This window comes from Lissotriton helveticus, chromosome 3_1, assembly GCF_964261635.1.
Source record: "Lissotriton helveticus chromosome 3_1, aLisHel1.1, whole genome shotgun sequence".
NCBI classification, from domain to species: Eukaryota; Metazoa; Chordata; class Amphibia; order Caudata; family Salamandridae; genus Lissotriton; species Lissotriton helveticus.
The window spans coordinates 501,524,577-501,546,763 of NC_136061.1; the positions used below are offsets into that span (position 1 = coordinate 501,524,577).

General features: G+C 44.2%; 1 protein-coding gene across 5 annotated transcripts in view; it reads left to right on the forward strand.

Annotated features, from left to right (window-relative positions):
* MYO1B (myosin IB) overlaps window positions 1-22,187 on the forward strand; it is a 911,317-nt gene that overhangs the window by 129,442 nt on the left and 759,688 nt on the right. For all 5 annotated transcript variants that reach the window (XM_078680402.1, XM_078680405.1, XM_078680404.1 and 2 more), the window contains exon 2: window positions 14,281-14,421. In XM_078680402.1, the coding sequence (XP_078536528.1) occupies window positions 14,287-14,421 (135 nt within the window). In that variant the 5' untranslated portion in view covers window positions 14,281-14,286. The remainder of the gene's footprint in view (window positions 1-14,280; window positions 14,422-22,187) is intronic.

Consider the following 22,187-nt stretch of genomic DNA (forward strand, 5'->3'; position numbering starts at 1 on the left):
GCCCATAATATATTTTGAGTGTAAATATATATGTAATAATACTAGTAAATAGACTATCCACACTCCTCCTCATGCTTATCCATGAAAACCCTGAAATGTTTGTGGTGAAGAGGCAGACATTTGGCAGCATCTGAAAACCGGGTAACCTTTTTGAAGATGCAAAACTCAGGAAAGTAAAACATGCTTTGTTATCAGATTCTGAAAAATCTCTCAACAGTGAGGGGCTCCTGTATGGTGAATGGGATGGGGAAGTTTGGGCAAAGAAAGCTTTTGTGAACATTGTACTGGCGTGTTTCAAATAACAGAATGGCCGAGCCATGCTTGATGGGGTACCCTCACAACAAATTAACCTGCAAAGATGTACGAGGCAATAATGCCCACTCTCTCCCCTCTTGTTTGTACCAACAGAGTAATTGAACTGCAAGTACAATTAAACAAAGCCATTGAAGGGATTACTTTTGGTACAGTGGAAAATAAAGCATCTCTGTTCACCTATGACATAATGTTATTGCTGCAAGATCTATTATATATCTATCTTCCTTGCTTGCGGCATTAGGGGACTACGGGTAACCTTCCAGGTAGAAGGCTAATCAGAGTAAACCTAAACTTCTTTTCCTTAACCTCTTGAATGGAAAGATTGCCGAGCTGAAAGGTGCCTTTCAGAGCTAGGAACAGTGGCAGTACATTTTTGGCCATATTTTTTACTTCGTCCGCTACTGAATGATGCGTGGTTAATGTCCCTGTATCATATAATGAAGTAAAAGGTGACTTTCTGAATTTAAAGTAACTATACATAACACGGCTGAGCAGTATGGCAGAGTTTAAGATGAACATTATTCTCGGGGAGCCATACAAATTTAAGGCCTTGCTGGTTAGGATAGTGAAAAAGACCAGAAAATCTACAGAAAGCTGTAATAGACTTATTATGAAATGGAAAACCTCCATGGGTATTCGGTGAACTCTTGAAGGCCCTGTGAATGGGGGAGGGCATTTATGATTCCCAAACATCCTAGACTGCTAAAAAAGTTCCCAACTGCGGAGCGCCAGGGAGTGGTTGAGAAGGAAGTCCAACAAGCATTGGGTTCAGATGGGCCAAGCTGTTGTGAGGAGGTACTTCTGAGACTTGACCTGGTTTCCTACAAAAAAACGAGCCCAAATGTTTGCTTTAGTCAAATTATATGTAGTCTATTGGCTGTCAAGGACAAGGTAGCAATATTCTGTCAGATTCCTACTTTTTCAAACCCCCGTGACCATAATATGTATTAATCCAGAGTTTGGGTCCACACAAAATGAATCCTCCTTCAGAAACTCGGGTGGATTGATTTCTGTTTGAGATGTGTTCATACATGCCCAATTTAGGGTCTTTGAGTCGATTATAAACAGGCTTATGGCCTACCAGAATCTGAAACATTTTGATACCAGCAGATATGCCATTGGATGGCACAGCCCAATTTAGGATGTTTGTGTCGATTGTAAACAGGCCTACGGTTTACCAGAATCTGAAACATTTTGATACCAGCAGATATGCAATTGGATGGCTCAGTCAGAAATTAGAGGCACAGCAATAGGTGGAGATCTGGCATCTACAAATGGTTAATACAGCGGTAACTGTACTTTAGGAATTATTTGTCTAGATGGGAACATGATCTGGGAAAAGTTTTCTACTAAAATCTGGGAAACACTGTGGAGAAATGTATATTAGAACACAATATCAGTCTAAATACAGAGATTCATCCACTCGAATTATGATTGGATGGTATCTAATGCCAAACAAAGCAGAATTGTCTCTTAAGTGATTATTGGGTATTTTAGTGGTTGTGGAAATTATTCATGCAGCTCGATATAGGAGGATTATGAGAAATTGGGTTGTTGGTTGACTGGGGTGTGAGCCCTGGTCAAGCAACAGTTACAATCCCTTGCAGTCTGAAACCCAAAAAGTCACTAAGTTAACCTGTGTTTAACCCTGGGTAGCTTGGCACAAAATAGCAGTCAGGCTTAAGTGCAAAAAAGTATTTATGCAGCACACAAACAGCAATAAAAGTGAAAACGCAACACTAGAAACTTCCTACACCAATTTAGAAAAATAGAGTAAGATTTAATACATTGACACAAAAACAACAAAAACCCAATCAGTAGAACCAGAGTTATGAATTTTAAAAGTTACTAGTAAAATCAAAGCGCCAACCTCTGACATCTATTCATGCGAGACCTGGTCAAAGTTGAAAAATATGGCTGACCGCTATGGAGCGCGGTTTGCATACAAGTAGTGGATTTAGCCTGGTCAGTACTTATGTTTCTGTGAAGGCAGAGCACTCCCTATTCAGTTGCAAGTGGGGCTGTGCTCCGCTCCACCCCTCAACCTGCCAAAATATGGCCCATTGAGGTCCAACTAATCCATCTATTGTGACTGTGAGGAATTCACTAAGTCTGTCAGTTACACCCAGTCATGTGACCCAAGACAGGCTACAGGTACAAAAGGGATAAGGGCAGAAAAATGCCAGCTTTCTAAAGTGGTATTTTCAACATTGTAATAAAACAACCTGATTTCACCATTTAAATATGGATTTTCATTACAATTCCAAATGCACCAAACATGACATAACTACATGCGCCAAGTTGGAAATTGATACTTATTAAATGTAATAAGGAATTCCCAATGCTATCTGATGGGAGATGTAGGCCTCACAGAGGTGAAAAATGAATTTAGTTTTTCCACTAACAGGACATGTAAAACTTAAAAGTACATGTCTAGCCTATTAACCCCTTCGCTGCTAGGCCTTTCCCCCTCCTGTGCTAAGCCTTTTTTTGGCGTTTTGGAGTAGTGCGCGCTTAGGCCCTTGTAACTTTTTGACCACATAAGGTATCCGCGCCAAATTTGCGTCCTTTTCTTCCAACATCATGTGGATTCTAAAGGCGCCCAGGGTTTGTGGATTCCCTTGGAGGGGTCCCAGAAATTAACCAAAATATAGTGATTTTTTAGTTTTTTTCAGAAAAATGGGAAAAACGGGCTGCAAATGAAAGCCTCTGGGTTTTTCCCTGAAAATGGTATCACAAAAGGGTTTGTGGGGCTGAAATCTCCATTTTCTCAGCTTTCAGGGAATGACAGTCTTTTGTCAGAGAACCGAAATTTTTCACTCAGTTTTGGCATTTTTCTGGGACATAGCCTATTTTTGCTATTTTTAGAGCTTTCCACCTCCTTCCAGTTAATGGTAGAAATGAGTTTGAAAGCAATAATGGATCCTGGAAAGCTTTACATTTTCGAAAAGTAGACAAAATTCTGAATTCAGAAAGGGGTCATTTGTCTAAATCCATGAAGGTTTCGTTATAGAAACTAACAGTTAGATATTGGAATAATTGAAAATTTGTTGAAAAAAACAGCCTTTTCTCTCAACGTTTTCACCTATAACTTTTTCTAATTTTGACAGCTCTTGGAAAGCAATATACCGTTACATTTGTTAGACCTTCCTGGTTGTGGGGATATATAGGACTTGTAGTTTCACCAAGAACCCGACGAACCCAGATCCAAAAACTGAGCAGCAACTTGCAATGGTATTTTTTCATTTACTGGGTATAGTGCACTTTGTCTTGGAAAATGTATACATGGAATAATCTGTATGAAAGACACCTATGTATTTCTGAATTGGGTACAAATTATAGAGTTCAGAAACAGTATATAATTGCACATTTTCAAAGTTGGGAATACTCATACTAGCATGAGAATTATTGGTCATTTTTCATAAAGATTTTTTTTTATACAATGTCTTTCATTGAAAGGGAGAAATGCATCAAAGCTCAATTGGTAATAACAGTTGTTTTACAAATCTGAATTACCCCAAGTGTCCCGATAAAAACGGTACCTCACTTGTGTGGGTCGGCTTTGTGCCTGCGACAGGAAACGGCGCAAAATGCAACGTGGTCACACCTAAATTTTGCAGTTACAAATTGACCCTTTTTTGGCAAAGTGCCTACCTGTAGTTTTTGCACCCTAGCTCTGCCGGCACCTAGGGAAACCTAGCAAACCTATACATTTTTGAAAAGTAGACACCCAGGGGAATTCAGGATGGGGTGACTCGTCTGCCTACCCCCAGGTTTTGTTACCCAGAATCCCTTGCAAATCTTAAAATTTGACCAAAAAAACACATTTTCCTCACATTTCTGTGGTGGAAAGTTCTGGAATCTGCGTGGATCAACAAATTTCCACCCACCCAGCGTGCCCCCAGGTCTCCCGAAAAAAATGGTACCTCACTTGCGTGGGTAGGCATAGTGGCTGCGACATGAAACAGCGCAAAACGCAGCATGGTCGCACCTCAATTTCCCAGTGAAATTTAGCACGTTTCGGACAAAAAGACTACCTTTTGTTTTTGCGCCGTAGCTCTGCCAGCACCTAGGGAAATCTAGCAACCCTATACATTTTTGAAAACTAGACACCCAGGGCAATTCAGGATGGGGTGACTCGTCTGCCTACCCCCAGGTTTTGGTACCCAGAATCCCTTGCAAACATAAAAATGTGACCAAAAAAACACATTTTCCTCACATTTCTGTGGTGGAAAGTTCTGGAATCTGCGTGGATCAACAAATTTCCACCCACCCAGCGTGCCCCCAGGTCTCCCGAAAAAAATGGTACCTCACTTGCGTGGGTAGGCATAGTGGCTGCGACATGAAACAGCGCAAAACGCAGCATGGTCGCACCTCAATTTCCCAGTGAAATTTTGCACGTTTTAGACAAAAAGACTACCTTTTGTTTTTGCGCCGTAGCTCTGCCAGCACCTAGGGAAACCTAGCAAACCTATACATTTTTGAAAACTAGACACCCAGGGCAATTCAGAATGGGGTGACTCGTCTGCCTACCCCCAGGTTTTGTTACCCAGAATCCCTTGCAAACATAGACATTTGACCAAATAAACACATTTTCTTCACATTTCTGTGGTGGAAAGTTCTGGAATCTGCGTGGATCAACAAATTTCCACCCACCCAGCGTGCCCCCAGGTCTCCCGAAAAAAATGGTACCTCACTTGCGTGGATAGACATAGTGGCTGCAACAGGAAACGGTTCAAATCGTACGGTGGTGAATTTACATTACCTTATTGCAAAACTACCTTGATTTTGGGGGGGGGGCATCTGAGTTTGTGGCCCGGGGCTCGGTGGTATTCTTTGCAAAGTAGCAAACCCAAACAGTTCTGAAAACTAGACACCCGGGGGAGTCCAGGGAGGTATGGCATGCATGGGTCCCCCAATGTTTTCCTACCCAGAACTCCTTTCAAACCTTAAAATTAGGTAAAAATAGCACTTTTCCAAACTTTTTGGCGTGGGATTGCCGTGCCGGCAAAAAGGTCCTACCACCCTGCGTTCCCCTTGTTCTCCCAAGTAAAAGGATACCTCACTTGTGTGGGTGCCCCAAAGCAGAACACGCCAAAAATGAATTTTGAAAAAAGTAGTTTTAGTCATATTTAAGTTTTACAAATTAAGCACCCCAGCCTGAGTCACATGCCTTTGGCCCACCCACACAAGTGAGGTATCATTTTACTCGGGAGAACAAGTGAAATGCTGGGTGGTAGGACATTTGTCCCGGCAGCGAGATCCCACCCAAAAAAGTATGGAAAAGTGGGGTTTTTGACCAAAATTTCAGGTTTGCAGGGGTTTCTGGGTAGGAAAACATTGGGGGACCCACGCATGCCATACCTCCCTGGACTCCCCCGGGTGTCTAGTTCTCAGAACTGTTTGGGTTTGGTAGTTTCCAAAGATGCCTGCCAATCCCCGGGCCAAAAGCTCAGGTGACCCCCTCAAAAAATAAGATTATTTGGCTAAAGGTAATGTTTTGGTCTCCACAGTATGAATTGGGCCTTTTCCTAAAGCAGCCGCTATGCCTACCCACACAAGTGAGGTACCATTTTTATCGGGAGACCTTGGGGAACACTGAGTGGGAGGTAATTTGTGTGAGCCCAGTGATGCCACGCTTTCCCACACTAAAACGTGTGAAAAAACTGATTTTTTCCAAGCAAAAAATGAGGTTTGCAAGGGATTCTGGGTAAAGGAACGTTGGAGGATCCACGCAAGCCATACCTCCTTGGAAGCCCCCGGGTGTCTACTTTTCAGAAATGTGTGGGATTGGTAGGTTTCCCTAGATGGCTGTCTCGCACGGGGCCAAAAACCCAGGTAACCCCTCTTGCAAAAGCTGGTGGACTTAAGATTTTCACCATTGTTAAATTCACCAGCTTTTGCAAGAGGGGTTACCTGGGTTTCTGGCCCCGTGCGAGACAGCCATCTATGGAAACCTACCAAACCCACACATTTCTGAAAAGTAGACACCCGGGGGCTTCCAAGGAGGTATGGCTTGCGTGGATCCTCTAACGTTCCTTTACCCAGAATCCCTTGCAAACCTCAATTTTAGCAGAAAAAAATCAATTTTTTCACACGTTGTAGTCTGGGAAAGCGTGGCATCACTGGTCTCACACAAATTACCTCCCACCCAGCGTTCCCCCAGGTCTCCCGATAAAAACGGTACCTCACTTGCGTGGGTAGCCATAGTGGCTGCAACAGGAAAAGGTCCAAATCGTACGGTGGTGAATATAAAATACCCTGAAGCAATATGACTTTGATTTTGGGGCGGGGGGGCACCTGAGTTTTTGGCCCGGGGCTGGGTGGTATTCTTTGGAAAGTAGCAAACCCAAACAGTTCTGAAAACTAGACACCCGGGAGAGTCCAGGGAGGTATGGCATGTGTGGGTCCCCCAATGTTTTCCTACCCAGAACTCCTTGCAAACCTTAAAAATAGGTAAAAATAGCACTTTTCCAAACTTTTTGGCGTGGGATCGCCGTGCCGGCAAAAAAGTCCTACCACCCTGCGTTCCCCTTGTTCTCCCGAGTAAAAGGATACCACACCTTAACAGAGTTACTCAAAAGTCAAACATTCAAGCACGGCTATCTATTCCTCAAAGACACACACATACAGGTTGGATTTGGCACGAGGGCGAGTGATGGTTCAGTACATAAAATTTTATTAACAAGATATTTCAAAAAAATGAAATGCTCTGTCAATAAATAAATGCATAAAAACTGAACCAGTGACTCGCAACTCGTGAGCTGTAAAGCCACGACAAGGCACCAACCGTTTTACAGGCCATTCACGCACCTTTCATACCTGATACAAACCAGACCATTGACACCATCCGAATGGAAAAGCAACACATAACAACAATCACAATAAGGGGCAAGGTACACCCTACTGCAGAAAGAGAAAAAAAACAATTATTACTGCACAGCCATCTAATCCGCAAGCACACACACATACTGGTTGGATTTGGCACGAGGGTGAGTGATGATTCAGTACATACAATTGTATACGCAAGTAATTTCACAAAAATGAAATACACTGTGTATAATTGAAAGTATGATAAACTGAACCACTGACTCACAGCTCGTGAGCTGTAAAGCCACGTCAAGGCACCAACCTCTTTACAGGCCATTCATACACCTTTCGTACGCGTGACACATACAAAACATTCACACCGCCAGCCGCGGACCCATCACATTCCAACACTCACACCAGCAAACAGCGCCATTCAAGGGCCCATCACTTTCACACGCCCACATTTCGGACACTGCAACTACACAAAATGGTGGACTGTGTGGAGTGTCACTCAACTAGCAGTGTGTGTAGTGACCAACAGAAAGTAACTACTCACACACCGCCTGCCGAGCGCCAGTCCACCCACACCACCATCCAAGCACCAGACCATGCACACCGCCAGCCAAACACCACTCAGCGCACACCGACAGCCAAGTACCACTCCACACACACCACCAGCCAAGCATCACTCCACGCATACCACCAGCCAAGCGCCACTCCACACACACCGCCAGCCAAGCACCACTCCGTGCACAGACAGCCAAGTACCACTCCATGCACACCACCAGCCAAGCGCCCCTCCACACACACCACCAGCCAAGCGCCACTCCACAAACACAACACCAGCCAAGCACCACTCCGTGCACAGACAGCCAAGTACCACTCCACGCACACCGTCCAGCCAAGCGCCACTCCACACACACCGCCAGCCAAGCACCACTCCACACACACCGCCAGCCAAGCACCACTCCGTGCACAGACAGCCAAGTGCCACTCCATGCACACCACCAGCCAAGCGCCCCTCCACACACACCACCAGCCAAGCGCCCCTCCACACACACCACCAGTCAAGCACCCCTCCACGAACACCACCAGCCAAAGACAAATCCAAACACAACACCAGGCAAGCGCAAGAGCACGCACACCGCCAACCAAACACCAGACCACGCACACCGCCAGTCAAGCACCAGTCCGCAGACACCGCCAGACAAGCACCAGTCCACAGACACCGGCAGTCAAGCGCCAAACCATGCACACAGTCAGACAATGGACACTACACGCAAACCAACATCATACTTTAGTTTTTTTTTAAAACAAAAGAGAAACAAAAACAAATTGAAAATTGATACAAATCTACTAACTAGACAACTAAATCTAAAAAGACTACACAAATACAAACTTTGAAACTGAACAATAACTATTACAGAATAAAGACCAACCAGTTCACTTTACCACTCATTGATACTCCCAAAAATTCTTTTGCGTGTGGTACAATCTAAAACAAGCAGGTACACACAGCCCGGGGTTTGAAGGGCAGTCGGGGCAGTACATGCAAACCTCCTTCCGCAAACCTCTTCGCCAACAGACTCTACATCTCCGACTGGGAAAGTCTTTTGAGGTTGTAGGAGGAATTGTATCAGGAAAGTGGCGATCTTTCAATCTGGCAACATCCTCCACCACTCCAACTCTAGGAACACTTGCCTGTTCCACTAAAACAAGGCTGCCTATTACAGACTCCTGAAACTTTACAAAAGTCAACTTTGACTGGGGACAAGATTTCTGGAACACAATAAAAGCATTAAAGGTTGCCAAGTGGAAAAGATGGATAGCCAACTTCTTGTACCAAATGTAAGCCTTACGAAGAGCAGCATACGGTTCCAACCTCTGATCAACTCTGTCAACACCACCCATGTACTTATTGTAGTCCAGTATGCACACAGGTTTGCGCACTTCTGCAACCTGACCCCAAACATTCTGCGGTTCAGTGCTTTCATCATGTATTGTAGTCAACATGTAGACATCTCTCCTGTCTGTAAACTTCACAGCTAGAAGCTCCTCACAACGCAAACCACAGCACTGTCCCCGAGCAAGCTTTCGACAAACAAGTTCTTTTGGGAAACCTTTACGGTTTGAGCGGATTGTGCCACAAGCAACAGTGTCCACTTTGGCCAATTCCCTGAACAACCGCACACCAGTGTAGAAGTCATCGACATACAAATGATGGCCTTTGTTAAAAAATCCACGACCAAGTTCCCACACAATTTTCTCAGTCACTCCAAAAGTCGACGGACAACCAGGGGGGTTAATCCTGGATTCCTTACCAGTGTACACCCTGAAATTAGAGACATATCCAGTCTCACTGTCACACAGCATATACAGTTTGATTCCATAGCGTGCCCTCTTACTAGGAATGTATTGCCGAAATACCAAGCGGCCCTTGAACAACAGCAAAGACTCATCCACTGCAATTTCTTTCCCAGGATAAAAGATCTCAGAAAATCGATCAACCAAATGATCAATGACAGGCCGAATCTTGAAAAGACGGTCACAATCAGGGTGATCTCGTGGCAAAGCAAGACTATTGTCAACAAAATGCATCATCCGCAGCAGAAGCAAATACCTATCACGAGTCATGACTGCCGGAAATATAGCTGTTGCCATCAAGGGACTAGTAGACCAATATGAAGCCATTGATGGTTTCCTAAGCAAGCCCATCAAAAGAGTTAAACCCAAAAACTTTTTCATCTCCTCCAAATTGGTGGGAGTCCACCGGGTAGCTCTAGCGTGGGGCTTAAGGCTGGCACTGTTCACCCTCAAAAAATGTTCAGCATACAAATTAGTCTGCTCTACAATCTCTGCCAAAAACACATCATCCATAAACAACTTGAAAAAATCAATAGGCAAAAAGTTTTCAGTGTTCACCCTACACCCTGGAACACCAGTAAATTCAGGCAATGCCGGCTGCACCATGCCTGGTGCAACCCAGAGGTCAGAACTTTCATCGTCAAGTCTTGCAGCCGCAGGCCGCCGCCCAGCTAACTCTTGTCTCACAACACCAACTGGAAGTCTAGCAGCCCCAGGCTGCAGCCCAGATCTCTCTTGCCGCACAATTGGCACCTCACTGTCCTCCGCAACCACAGGCACAACCATGTCCTCCAAAACCGTAAACACAGCAATGTCCTCCCCAACCACAGGCACATCATCCACACCAAAAGTAGCTTCATCAGCACTCAAAGTGTCTTCATCATCAGATGAAGCCATGTGTAGAGAAAACTCACTACCTGAATCTTCACCTCCCACCTCTGGCTCAGAATCAGAGTCAGACTCTGGACCATGGTCAGAGGAAGAATCAAAAAGCATTCCAACAACTTGCTGAGCAGTAATCCGGCGGCTAGCCATTATCCTTACAAATAAAGGAGTCTGCACAAACAACTCAACAACCCCAACACTGCGCAAAGTAAGATAAAAATGTAAGACTTTTTCACCCAAAAATATATTTAGAAAAAATATACAATTCACTTACAAGACACAACTACACTCACCAGCACCTACTCTGCAAAGACACAGCAAATAGGCAACGATATCCCACTAGAAAGAAGAAATAAAAAACCTTGCATCTACAGAAGGACACATCAAAAACAAATGCAAAACATGTTTTACAATCACAACAAACAGCAACAACACATACTCGTATTACTACACACTTTGCAAAATAAACAATTACATTACAATTGAACAAAAAAAAAGGTCTCTTACCAAACACATGCAACTACAGAAACAGCAGAACAGAACCACCAGTAACAGAACCGCACACTGCAACAATCTAAAGAGAAAAAAAACCCAATACACATTAGAAGAAACAAAAACACACATTACAACAGGCTATGTCACAGGGTATGTCACAAATGGGGTGTCTGTCCCCAAGGGGGGAAGATTATAAATCATTATAAACGTGGGCCCCCTGGAAGCAACCCTACGGAGGGCAGAGAGGCCAAATAAAGTCACGGCAGAACATACTGAAAACAAATGGGCCCAAGGAAGCAACCCTTGGCCAAGGGGTCGCTCCCTATAAAAAAAATAACCCTGGAGTCTAGTGGGCTTTTCTATTCCCCCCCCTGGGGCAGAAAAGTCTAAAAAAATATTAGGGCCACTAGGAAGCGACCCTTCCCAAAGGGGTCGCTTCCTTTTCAAATAAAAAACAAATCCCTGGTGACTAGTGGGCTTTTCTGCTCCCCCTGGGTGCAGATCGGCCGAAAAAACGGCCGATCTGCCCCAGGGGGGGCAGAAAAGTCTGAAAAATATTTTATCCCCCTAAGGAAGCGACCCTTGCCCAAGGGGTCGCTTCCAAAAAACAATCCCTGGTGTCTAGTGGTCTTTTCTGCTCCCCCTGGGTGCAGATCGGCCGAAAAAACGGCCGATCTGCCCCAGGGGGGGCAGAAAAGTCTGAAAAATATGTTATCCCCCTAAGGAAGCGACCCTTGCCCAAGGGGTCGCTCCCTTTATAAATAAAAAACAATCCCTGGTGTCTAGTGGGCTTTTCTGCCCCCCCTGGGTGCAGATCGGCCAAACAAAACGGCCGATCTGCCCCAGGGGGGGCAGAAAAGTCTAAAACATGATTTGGCCCCCTAAGGAAGCGACCCTTGCCCAAGGGGTCGCTTCCTGCACACAAAAAACAAACACAAGCAATCCCTGGTGTCTAGTGGGCTTTTCTGCCCCCCCTGGGTGCAGATCGGCCAAACAAAACGGCCGATCTGCCCCAGGGGGGGGCAGAAAAGTCTAAAACATTATTTGGCCCCCTAAGGAAGCGACCCTTGCCCAAGGGGTCGCTTCCTGCACACAAAAAAACCAAAAACAAGCAATCCCTGGTGTCTAGTGGGCTTTTCTGCCCCCCTGGGTGCAGATCGGCCAAACAAAACGGCCGATCTGCCCCAGGGGGGGGCAGAAAAGTCTAAAAAATAATCTGGGCCAAAAAGGAAGCGACCCTTGCCCAAGGGGTTGCTTCCTGCACAACGTTATTGCCCCCAAACACATCCCTGGTGTCTAGTGGGGCATTCCTGGTGCACGATCGCGACGCTGTGCGCGATCGTGCACCAGGAATGCCGTGCATTGGGACATCAGGGGAGAGGAAACACAGTTTCCTCCCCCCCCCGATGCCTCAAGGCACCGAAAAACGGCCCCACCGGAGCAGCAAACACTCACCTCTTTGCTGGACGCGCTGGAAACAAATGGCTTCCAGCGCGTCCAGCGCTTCCTGATGACGTCGGCGCGCGCTGTGCGCGCTGACGTCACCAGGAAGCGTGGGGGGGCCAGGGGGTGGCAGCGGAGAGTCTTCCGCTCCCACCCCTGCAAAAAAAAAAGAGATCGCCTCACAGGGGGGGGGGGGGGGAGCGCCAGCGCTCTCCCCCAGGGCTGTACTGATGACGGAGCGGTTCCGTCATCAGCACAGCCCAACCGATGCTGATGACGGAACCGCTCCGTCATCAGCATCGAAGGGGTTAATTACAGAGCACTATGCCCTGTGGGGCTATCTAGGGCCTACATTAAAGAGACTTATATGAAATAAATGGAGAGTTTATGGCTTGGCAACGGGGTTTTAAGGCCAAGTTGACATGACCGTTTAAAACTGTTTTCAGGCTAGAGTGATGGGCATTATTTAAGGTGCTACTTAAGTGGGTGGTACAATCCGTGCTGCAGGCCCACTGGTAGCATTTAATTTATAGGCCCTGGGTATATGGTATACCACTCTACAAGGGAATTGCACGTAAAATAAATATGGCAATTGAATATAAGCCCATTTAACCATGTTTAGGTGAGTGAGCAAAATCACTTTACCACTGCTATGTCTTAAGGCCACAAAATCAAATTCAGCAAAAAGTGGAGGGTAAAAGCCAAAAAGATTTAGGGGTGACACTGCAGAGAGGGCCGGGTCCAACAATGATCATGCCTGATATTAAAAACATTTGTAAAAGGTACTGGTCTCCATAAAGCAGATGTTATGCTTTGCGATTCAGCCATTGCAATTATAGGTCTTTGCCCCAAGAAAGTTGAAAGAGATCACCCCCTCCATCCCCCTCCCACTGATTCCAGAAATTGATATACCAAATATTGTTGGTGCCCAAATTGAACATGGCCAGACAGTTGAAACAAAGGTGAGAACTTGCGTTGTGCTGGAGGATATAGGAACAATGCCCCCTGAGCTGCTTTTGCTCAAATTATGAAAGACCAGGATGTTTTTTTTGTCCATCTGGTTCCATGTACTGCAATTACATGATGGGGGCGGTAGGGTGATTATAGTTGAGTGACTCTTCAGCCAGACTGAGGGCACCAAGTTTGAACTGACTAAAAGATCGCTAGAGTTGAAAGGTGAGAGACCTTCATTTCAAGACTGACGCGCATATATATATATACTAATGGGGAACATGTTGCTTATCCGCACCATTCTTTTGGTGGGGGAGGGGCTGGAGTTATAAGAGTGGAATTGTTAATGTTTGATTTAAAAAAAAAAATTTGGTTTATTTTACCCCACTTGTTCTTAAACTGTGCTGTTATGAAAGGTGCTCAACACGGGGATGCCAAGTTCACATGATGAGATGGTCTCATCTATGTAGTCTGTTCTTGCACCTGAAAAATTAATATAAGTTTAAAAAAAAAAACGGCAGTTACACAACTCTGAGTGGAGCATTAGCTTTTTCTGAGTTTTTTCCCCCTGCAGATGATTTAAGATCAGTTGAACGCACACTTTCAACCTTAGCACCTCTATTGAGACTGAAATGGTCACCATGTGTTAAACTAGTTAGGATAGAAGTTTTAGAATGAACTGAGACACTTAACACTTTTCACATAGACCACCAAACATATCACAGACGAGAGGTGGCAACGACTTAAGGTTTGTACTGCTGTACCTGTGAACACGAATGGTAGTCCATTCTGTAGTCCATTGCTAATTTATTGAGCCTTGTGTACTGTACTTTATTGCCGGTCCATTGAGCCTTGCAGCCGCTAAGGAGTGAAAGTTCTGAGAAGATGTGCGATGAAACCAAAACAATCTGCTTTTGAACACCATGATGTATTTCCAGTTCTGCAAGTCATTTTACAGTGTGGCTCTAATGGGTACATGCAAACTAGGAAAATAATGTATGTATTTTTTCGTTGCAGGTCAAAATGGCCAAAATGGAGGCGAAGACCTCGCTTTTGGATAACATGATAGGTGTGGGAGATATGGTACTTTTGGAACCACTGAACGAGATCTCTTTCATTGACAACCTCAAAAAACGATTTGACCATGGGGAAATCTATGTAAGTAATTAAAGCGATTCGCAGCAGAGAATATTTACAAAACACAGAAATTAATGATATTTTGGCATGGTTCGTGAAGAAAATTATAATGTAACACTTTCAAAGTTTTACTTAACATGACTTGGAACATTCCCTTATATGGCTGTGCATCAAAATTTTTAAGAAATATTTTAGCAGCTTGGTGGGGGGGGGCAGAGAAATGATGTATGGCATACAGCCAAAGGCGTGGCTTAGAATAATTTATTTAATTGATCTAGGCGAAAGAACTGTCCCTTCAATGCCTTCATCTCGGATTGGAAATTTGCCAGCATTGCTGATTACTCCACCTGTGTTGACTTATAAATAATCATTACAGTACTGCACTGTCCTCTTATAAATGTAGCCCCATATGTAGGTAACTTCACAACTGTCTTCTACAGTGAGATAATCTGCATTCTGCAGACTTACCCTTTCTAGCGTTTCAATGTCAAAGGTTACAGCATTAAGTGCATTTTACACAAATGTGTCTGTACTGTAGCAGTGTCATAGGAAAACGTGTGATATAAAACCACACACATGCTGTATTTTAGGAGTATATAGACAAATGTCTCTATCACGTTATTCCTCATATCTGTATTTTGTGCAATTGTGCGTGCACCTTGCACACAGTCAAATGTCTAACCACAGTGATATTCATAGCCATTTAGAAATAAATAGGTGTGCACTTTACATGTAGCTGGGTTTAGCAGGCCACGGCCACCTTAAGTGTCAAAACACCAGTTGTACAGACCAAGACATTGGGAGAAAAAGGCTTAAAGATTGTATTGTCAAAATGCACCCTTCAGACTTGACATCAATTCTTGTCCTTGTGGCATCATGTAGGAAACTGGCTTTATAAATTCTACACCAAAGGTATAGTGTGTATAGAGTCCAGGTGACCCCAGTGGTAGGCAGAGGTTCGAGTTAGATAGAACCGTACTCTATTTGTGGTAGAGTGGTCAATCAGTAAGGCAATATCAGAGGACAGTGTGAAGCATTTGATGTACACACTCTGTCAGCAAATGAATTCACACACTCAAGGACTGAACTCTAGACCAATTGTTTTGTATAAAAATATACTGTTGTTTTATTTTTAGAAGCAAGCCTGGCACAGGTAAGCATTAAATACTTTACAGTAATAAGTTGCTGATTGTAGAAGAGTTTGAAAATGCAATAGGAATTGTACTTTGATTTACAGGGGATACAGTACATTGAAATGAATAGGCTTTTTCAGTAAATTATAGGTGAGTTACTTTTTATGTTACTTTTCTAACTCAGTGCTGGATACCTAGATTCTGTCGGACCGGAATACACAGTAATATAGTATTTCAATTGTGTTATTTATACACTCTGCTCAAATGAAGGGTACACAGACAGTGGTACTTATATCCGTATAACCAAACACACTGACCACAAAGAAAAATTCAAGTAAAGTTTTACTCGTATACTTTCATATTCTCTGTATTATTAAAACAATTAGTTTTGCTGTCCAAAAACAAACATAAAACATATACAGCACATAAATTCTGTGCAGGACTAATATAAATCTAAAACAAGATACAAAAATGTAAATTCCACAGACTAATTGGCGAAGACCACTATATATGCAATAATCCAGTAGATACATCAATTAATTCTTGGATCCTAGAGGATTTTGTATAGTAGGTTCTAAATAGAAGGAAATGCGTCGACGTTTCGACCCTGGGGGACGATGCGCTTGTTGTGCGCATTAGAGGCGGGTCTTCATCAGGACTGTGCAGTTGTAGGACAGCCTTATCCGAACCTTGGCTCCTCTTGAAAACCTGGTCCTATTAAAATAGTATTGCTGGTCAGCCGACTCAGCCAATATTACGAAATTCCTTGGATCTCTGTAATTCTTCCGTCCTTGCACGAGGAAGAGTAGAAGAGAGACGCGAGCAACTCTTGTCAAATCGAAGAAATCACGCCTCACTTATCCCACCAACTGTATAATTCAATTATTACACTATTCTGTATTAAATATATTAATACAGAATATGAAAGTATATGAGTAAAACTTTACTTGAATTTTTCTTTGTGGTCAGTGTGTTTGGTTATACGGATATAAGTACCACTGTCTGTGTACCCTTCATTTGAACAGAGTATATAAATAACACAATTGAAAGACTATATTACTGTGTATTCCGGTCCGACAGAACCATTATTATTCAATGTATTACACACCCAGGTTCTGAGGGTTACAGGGTCACCCCATTAAATGTAATGGGATACCTAGATTCAGCACTGGGACATTTCGTGCCAACAGGTAAGTAAATACGTTTTGGTTATTCATGCAATTTTGAATGAATATTTTTTAGATTTCAAAACTCCACACGTAAAAACTTTTTGGAAGAAAATTGTCAATGTTACCCTATGGAGGAAAAACAAGTTATCGGTTCACAGGTAAGTTATCGAGTGTGGTAGTTAAGGTTCTGGGTTTAGACTCGGTGGTCCCCCAGGGTCAGTGATGCACTCTTGTTACACCCTCAGCAGCACTAGCTCGGCCGGGTGCAGAGTGTTGAGGCCCAATGTTATCCAAGGGGGGATGGGGAGCCTCTGGTTGGAGGCTGCTGGCAAGCAGGCCACTGGGTTTAGGTCAGGGCAAATGGGGAAACCACGTAGCACAAAAGGTGCAACCTCAGCGGCTGTCAGGTGCAGAGTGCTGTTTCGACATCGGGCGCACAGTTGTTTTCAATGGAGAACCTCCTGTTTGCAAAAGCACTCCAGGCAAGGAGACCAAGGACTTCTGGGTGCGACCACCACTTCCAGAGGTAAGTTGGGAAGTTAGGGGTTGGTTAGGCACTGTTGGTTTGGGCACACAAGGACGTGGGGCGTCAGGTGCAGGGGTGCCTTTTGGGGTCGGATCTTCTTACCAGCTCCTGGTCGGCATCTGGATTTATGCTGCAGGTGTCAGCTGGAGACTTGAGGCAGGTCAGGCGTCGCCGGATCGTGGTTCAAGATCGCTGGGGAGACCTCCTCGTGGTGTTTTTCCACTCGAGCTCGGGCTGGGTTCGGTGGGTGCAAAGTGGGCTGGATTTGCGGTTTCCGGTGCTGCCAGAGGTTGCAGTTGAACAAATCCGGTGTTCACGGGAGAAGCAGTCTTTGGAAGTGAAGGCAGGCAGGCCTCCGGGGTTTTTGAGGTTGCTGGCTGCAGGACTCATTGGGATTTCGCAGGAGCAAGTTTGAGGGGAGACAGGCCTGTTGGGATGGGACCAAGTCAGTGGACGTCTTTCTCTTGTTAGCTGGCTGCACGGCTGTTCGGTCCTTCTTTTTTTCTTCTTGTCGTTTCTGGATCTGAGGAAGCAAAGTTCAGGGTACCCACTAAATACTAGATTTAGGGGTGTTACATGTAGGTAGAGGGCAGAGACCAATGGGTCCCTTCCCTGGGGTGGGTACACCCCCTATTGTGCCACTCTCCAGTAGGACGGGGATAGGAGCCTGTCCCTGGTTGGCTGGGTCCCCCCAACCTCAGGATGGCGGGGACTCTGATTGTGCTTCACCTCGCCTCCCCCACCTAAGGGGTGGAGTTGGCAGAGATGGGCACACTTCTCTCCCTCACTTGTTTTTCCCGCCGGTTCTCATGCCCAAAGTGGGGGCTAGAACCAGTGGGGACCAGTTGCTGAAAGCAGCAAGTGGTCTGGGGAAGGTCACGCTTCCCCTTCGTGAACCTTGCCCATCCTGGGGGAGGAGACTTGGCACCTCGTCCCAGGATGTGCGTTGGTTCAGGCCCCAGAGAGCAGCAGGCTCTCGACCCAGGGGTCCAGTAACAGCTCTGTTGATGGCAGCCTAAGCAGCCACTCAGGTGGGACACTAGAGGTGGGTTAGTTTTCAGGGTGCATCTCTGAAATGCCCTCTGTGTGCATTTTTCATTAAATCCCACACTGGCATAAGTGTGGGTTTAATGTGCTGAGAAGTTTGATACCAAACGTATCAGTTTTAATTGTAGCCATTATGCTGCTGTGGAGTTCGTAATGACAAACTCCCAGCACCATATACTCTTAATGGCAGCACTGCACTTACAATGTCTAAGAAGGACTTAGACACTGTAGGGGTACAGGCTCATGCACCTATACCCTCACCACTGGTATAGTGCATCCAGCTAGAGGGGTGACTGATCTATGCCAGGGCAGTGGGTTGTAGGCATGGTACACAGACGTGTGCCATGTCGACTCTTCACTTTGTTCTGCATCAAAACATGCAGCCTGTAAAGGCAGTGTGTGCGTGTGTGTTTGTGTGTAAAAGTACAGGGCCTCTAAGGGTGGCACAATAAGTGCTGCAGCCCTCAGAGGCCTTCTCTGGGTAGAGTGCCCTGGGTACCTGTTGTACCATTTACCAGGGGCTGACCTGTTGCCAGAGATGCCAAATGGGTTTAGTTTTGAGGAAATAACACTTCGCCTAATTTTAAGCAGCGAGGCAAACCGTCTTCATCTTTAACGATGGCAGCCACGCCTTTCTTTTCTGTGGCGCGGCTCGCCAAACTCTTTTTTCTTTTTTTTAAAAACTTTTTATTGGTACTGATATCATGACATAATACATTCACATGATACATATATTTGGCTGTAGTCATAGCTTTGAAGTTTGGCAACATTACACATTTTAACAGCATCCATTTTATAATAAATGTTTCAATTGACCCATGCTCATGGTCGTCCCACTTTTCCTGAAACTCTTTTTTTAATATTTTATGCTTTTGGTAAGGAGCTCAGTACGCCGCTGTTGTGTTCCCTGTCAGCCGCCTTTATCTTTAACAATGGTGGCCGTGCCTTTCTTTTCTTTGGTGTGGCTCACCCAACTTCTTTCTATCCCTTTCTCGCACAGGGCAGCTAGGGTTAAAGTGAACTTCGAGGTCTAGCATCTGCTGGCTGACCTCACCTGATCCCTCGTAGTCCAGCCCATCTCCACCATGGAGAAGTCCAGCGGCTCCACCCCTGCGCCTAAGTAGCTTGTCCGCCTTCCTCTTCTCTTGTCTTCATTCCCTCCACCCCCAACTCCTTAACGCCCCAACTAATTCTAATAATATAGTATTGCATGCACTTTTTTAGTTCAATAATCCCTCCGCTTCAAACCCCAAAATATAAATTAAAAACATTATTTATAATGCCAAAAGCTTAAACTGTTACAAATGCAAGGTCTATTGCATTGCAAATGCTAGTTTTATGTAGTACTTCATCACGGTGTAATGTTGTTTTGTTGTCCTTTAATTAAATTGTGTTGGTACTAGGTCACATCATTTTATTTTATTTAAGAATATTAAAGTCTTTGCCAGCTCTTCCTAGCTCTGTACCCGTGACTTTCTAAGAACATATAGGTTTTGGCAGCAAGTGCTTAATTTGCTGTGTACCTTACCAGCGTTGGCACACTCACCCACACACAAGCACACCATGTCTGCCTGCATTTTCACAGCCATCCCAAATTTTCGCTGTAGCAAACATGTTTCTTTGTACTTTTTTCCACTCTCTTTGCCAAGCTTGTACCAGTGCTGGTGTATATTGCTTTTGATCTGCCACTCTTTATTTGCACCAGTTTCATTACTTTAAGCAGGTTCTATTAAAAATGTTTTTGTCACTATTTTTCATTGCACTGTTTTTCTTTCCAGGCTGTGTCCCTCCCCCCACTTTAATCTCATCAGTATACCTGTGTAATATCTTTTATGACTCAATTCTATTTTCTCTCTGGAAATTGTAGACAGTTTGTAGAGTAGCAATGAAGGCAAATGGTGCAAGTTGTCGATACATCGCCTTTTAAAAAGTGCAGGAGTGTGAAAATAGAGAAAGGCTAGGACCTCTTTCACTTTGTGTTGGAGATGAGCAGATCTGCACAGGCTAAGAGGAGTGGTAAATGTATGCCAGTTGAGCAGAAAAGGGACAAGAAGAGGGTGACAGAGAGGGGCTGAGAGAGAGTTTGAGACATTGAGTAGGGAACAAGGGAGAGAACAACGATTTTTGTTGGGTTTTAAATAACTTTATTTCTGTTTTAGCTTTTTTAGTAGATGCCTGATACCCGAGTGGCCCAGGCTCTATTCATTTTGTTTTATTTGTATTTGAATTTTCACTATTTATCCACTTTCTGTATTCAAGAGCCGGTGTAAACATACTAGTTTTTATTCGAAGGAATGGCAAATGAGCATTTTTCTCTGCATTGAAGGTATCTCATCTCTAAAAGCCAATTAATCCTCCCATGAGGAATATCTATCTTTTGAAACTGGCAACTTTCAGTTGAATATCCATTTGCACCATGATTGTTCACATGGTGATGCCAGCTTTGTGTAGGATTTTGACAATCCACCAACCCCCCTCCTTTGATCACAATATCTTCTATTTTGATGAACCTACACGTCTCCATTAATCTTAATGCTGCTGCTAAATTTCCAGTTGTAGATCTGTTAATAAGGTTCCCTGATACCACCCATGGCCTGACCTGGAACAACAAGATTAACTATTCACCGGTTAGTTTTTTAACGTGACCCAGAGAATATGAGTTTGCTACCTTTTTGTACAAATTAGCAGTTGTTTTTAAGGAGCTTGGTGTTGTACACACATTGCATGTATAGTGGGGTTTTGGACTTGGGCAGGCAAACCGGTGCATTAGTGGAATTCTTGCTAATAGTTATCAAAGGCTGAATTTAGAAGAAAAATTATGTATGACTGTGGCAGTGCATCCGAAAAACAGTTGGGAAATATGAAGCGTCTTATAATATTTACACTATTTTCAACTATGTCAAATGAGTGAAGGTGACACATGGAATTTTCAGAGCTTGGACAGGGATGGTGACCGCGGATGTTTTAGAGTGAGACATGTGTTCACTAACATAGTGATAGACGGGTAAACAACAATTTCTTCCAAATAATGCAGAGGTGGGAGAATTACAAATTTTGATTTGTTGATGCTTCCCTTTACAGAAATGTTGCTCAGATCACTCCATATTCTTTGCTGAGCCCTCAGAATCCGAGCAAGTTGGTTCAGGAGGACCCTGACGGTGCTGCAATGCCATACTAAAAGCAACATGTAAGGGAGATGAACAGTGGTAGAGAGTAAATGGGGTGGCCCCTCACTAATGTTGGTCTCCATACCACTAATTCTGATGTGAGATACATTTTCCTGACAATATATTATTTATTCAGAAATCATAAGGGGATAGAGAACTTCAACTTGGTCCACAATAGGAAAACTGAATAGATCACTCAATAAAGATGTGTGAACTGGTGTGGTGTTGAAGCCCAACTTGTGTGTGATTGTTCCATCTTCCATAGACTGATTGACACTGCAGTGAAGCTTACGCTGTACCTGTCAGAGACCTTCTTCTCTTTGCACCTACCCAACCACATTAGAGAGCAATTGAGATCCGATGTGACATTGGCCCCTGCCACCCCACGAAGCCTAGAGGAATAACGTGTGAGAATTATTGTTCAAAATCTTTAATGAAATGTAAATGTTTCCAAACGTTTATGCTTTGATTCAGAAACGTTAGCAGTATTTTACATTAAGTTTTGGTTCCTTGGCTGTTGGACCAAGCAGCTCTCCAAAACAACTCGAATACTGTGTTTTCACGTTTCTCTTTCCTTTAACGAGTTACCTTTGTGGAAACCACTTTTCTATTTTATCTTGAAAACCCAACATGTTTCCTCCCTGCTTTGTCCTTTGCAGTGAAATCTGTTTTTTGGTGTCTTACCTTGCTTTCGTTCTGTGGTGAAATAACCGGTTAACATTGTGTGCAGTGTAAATCCCTGGGT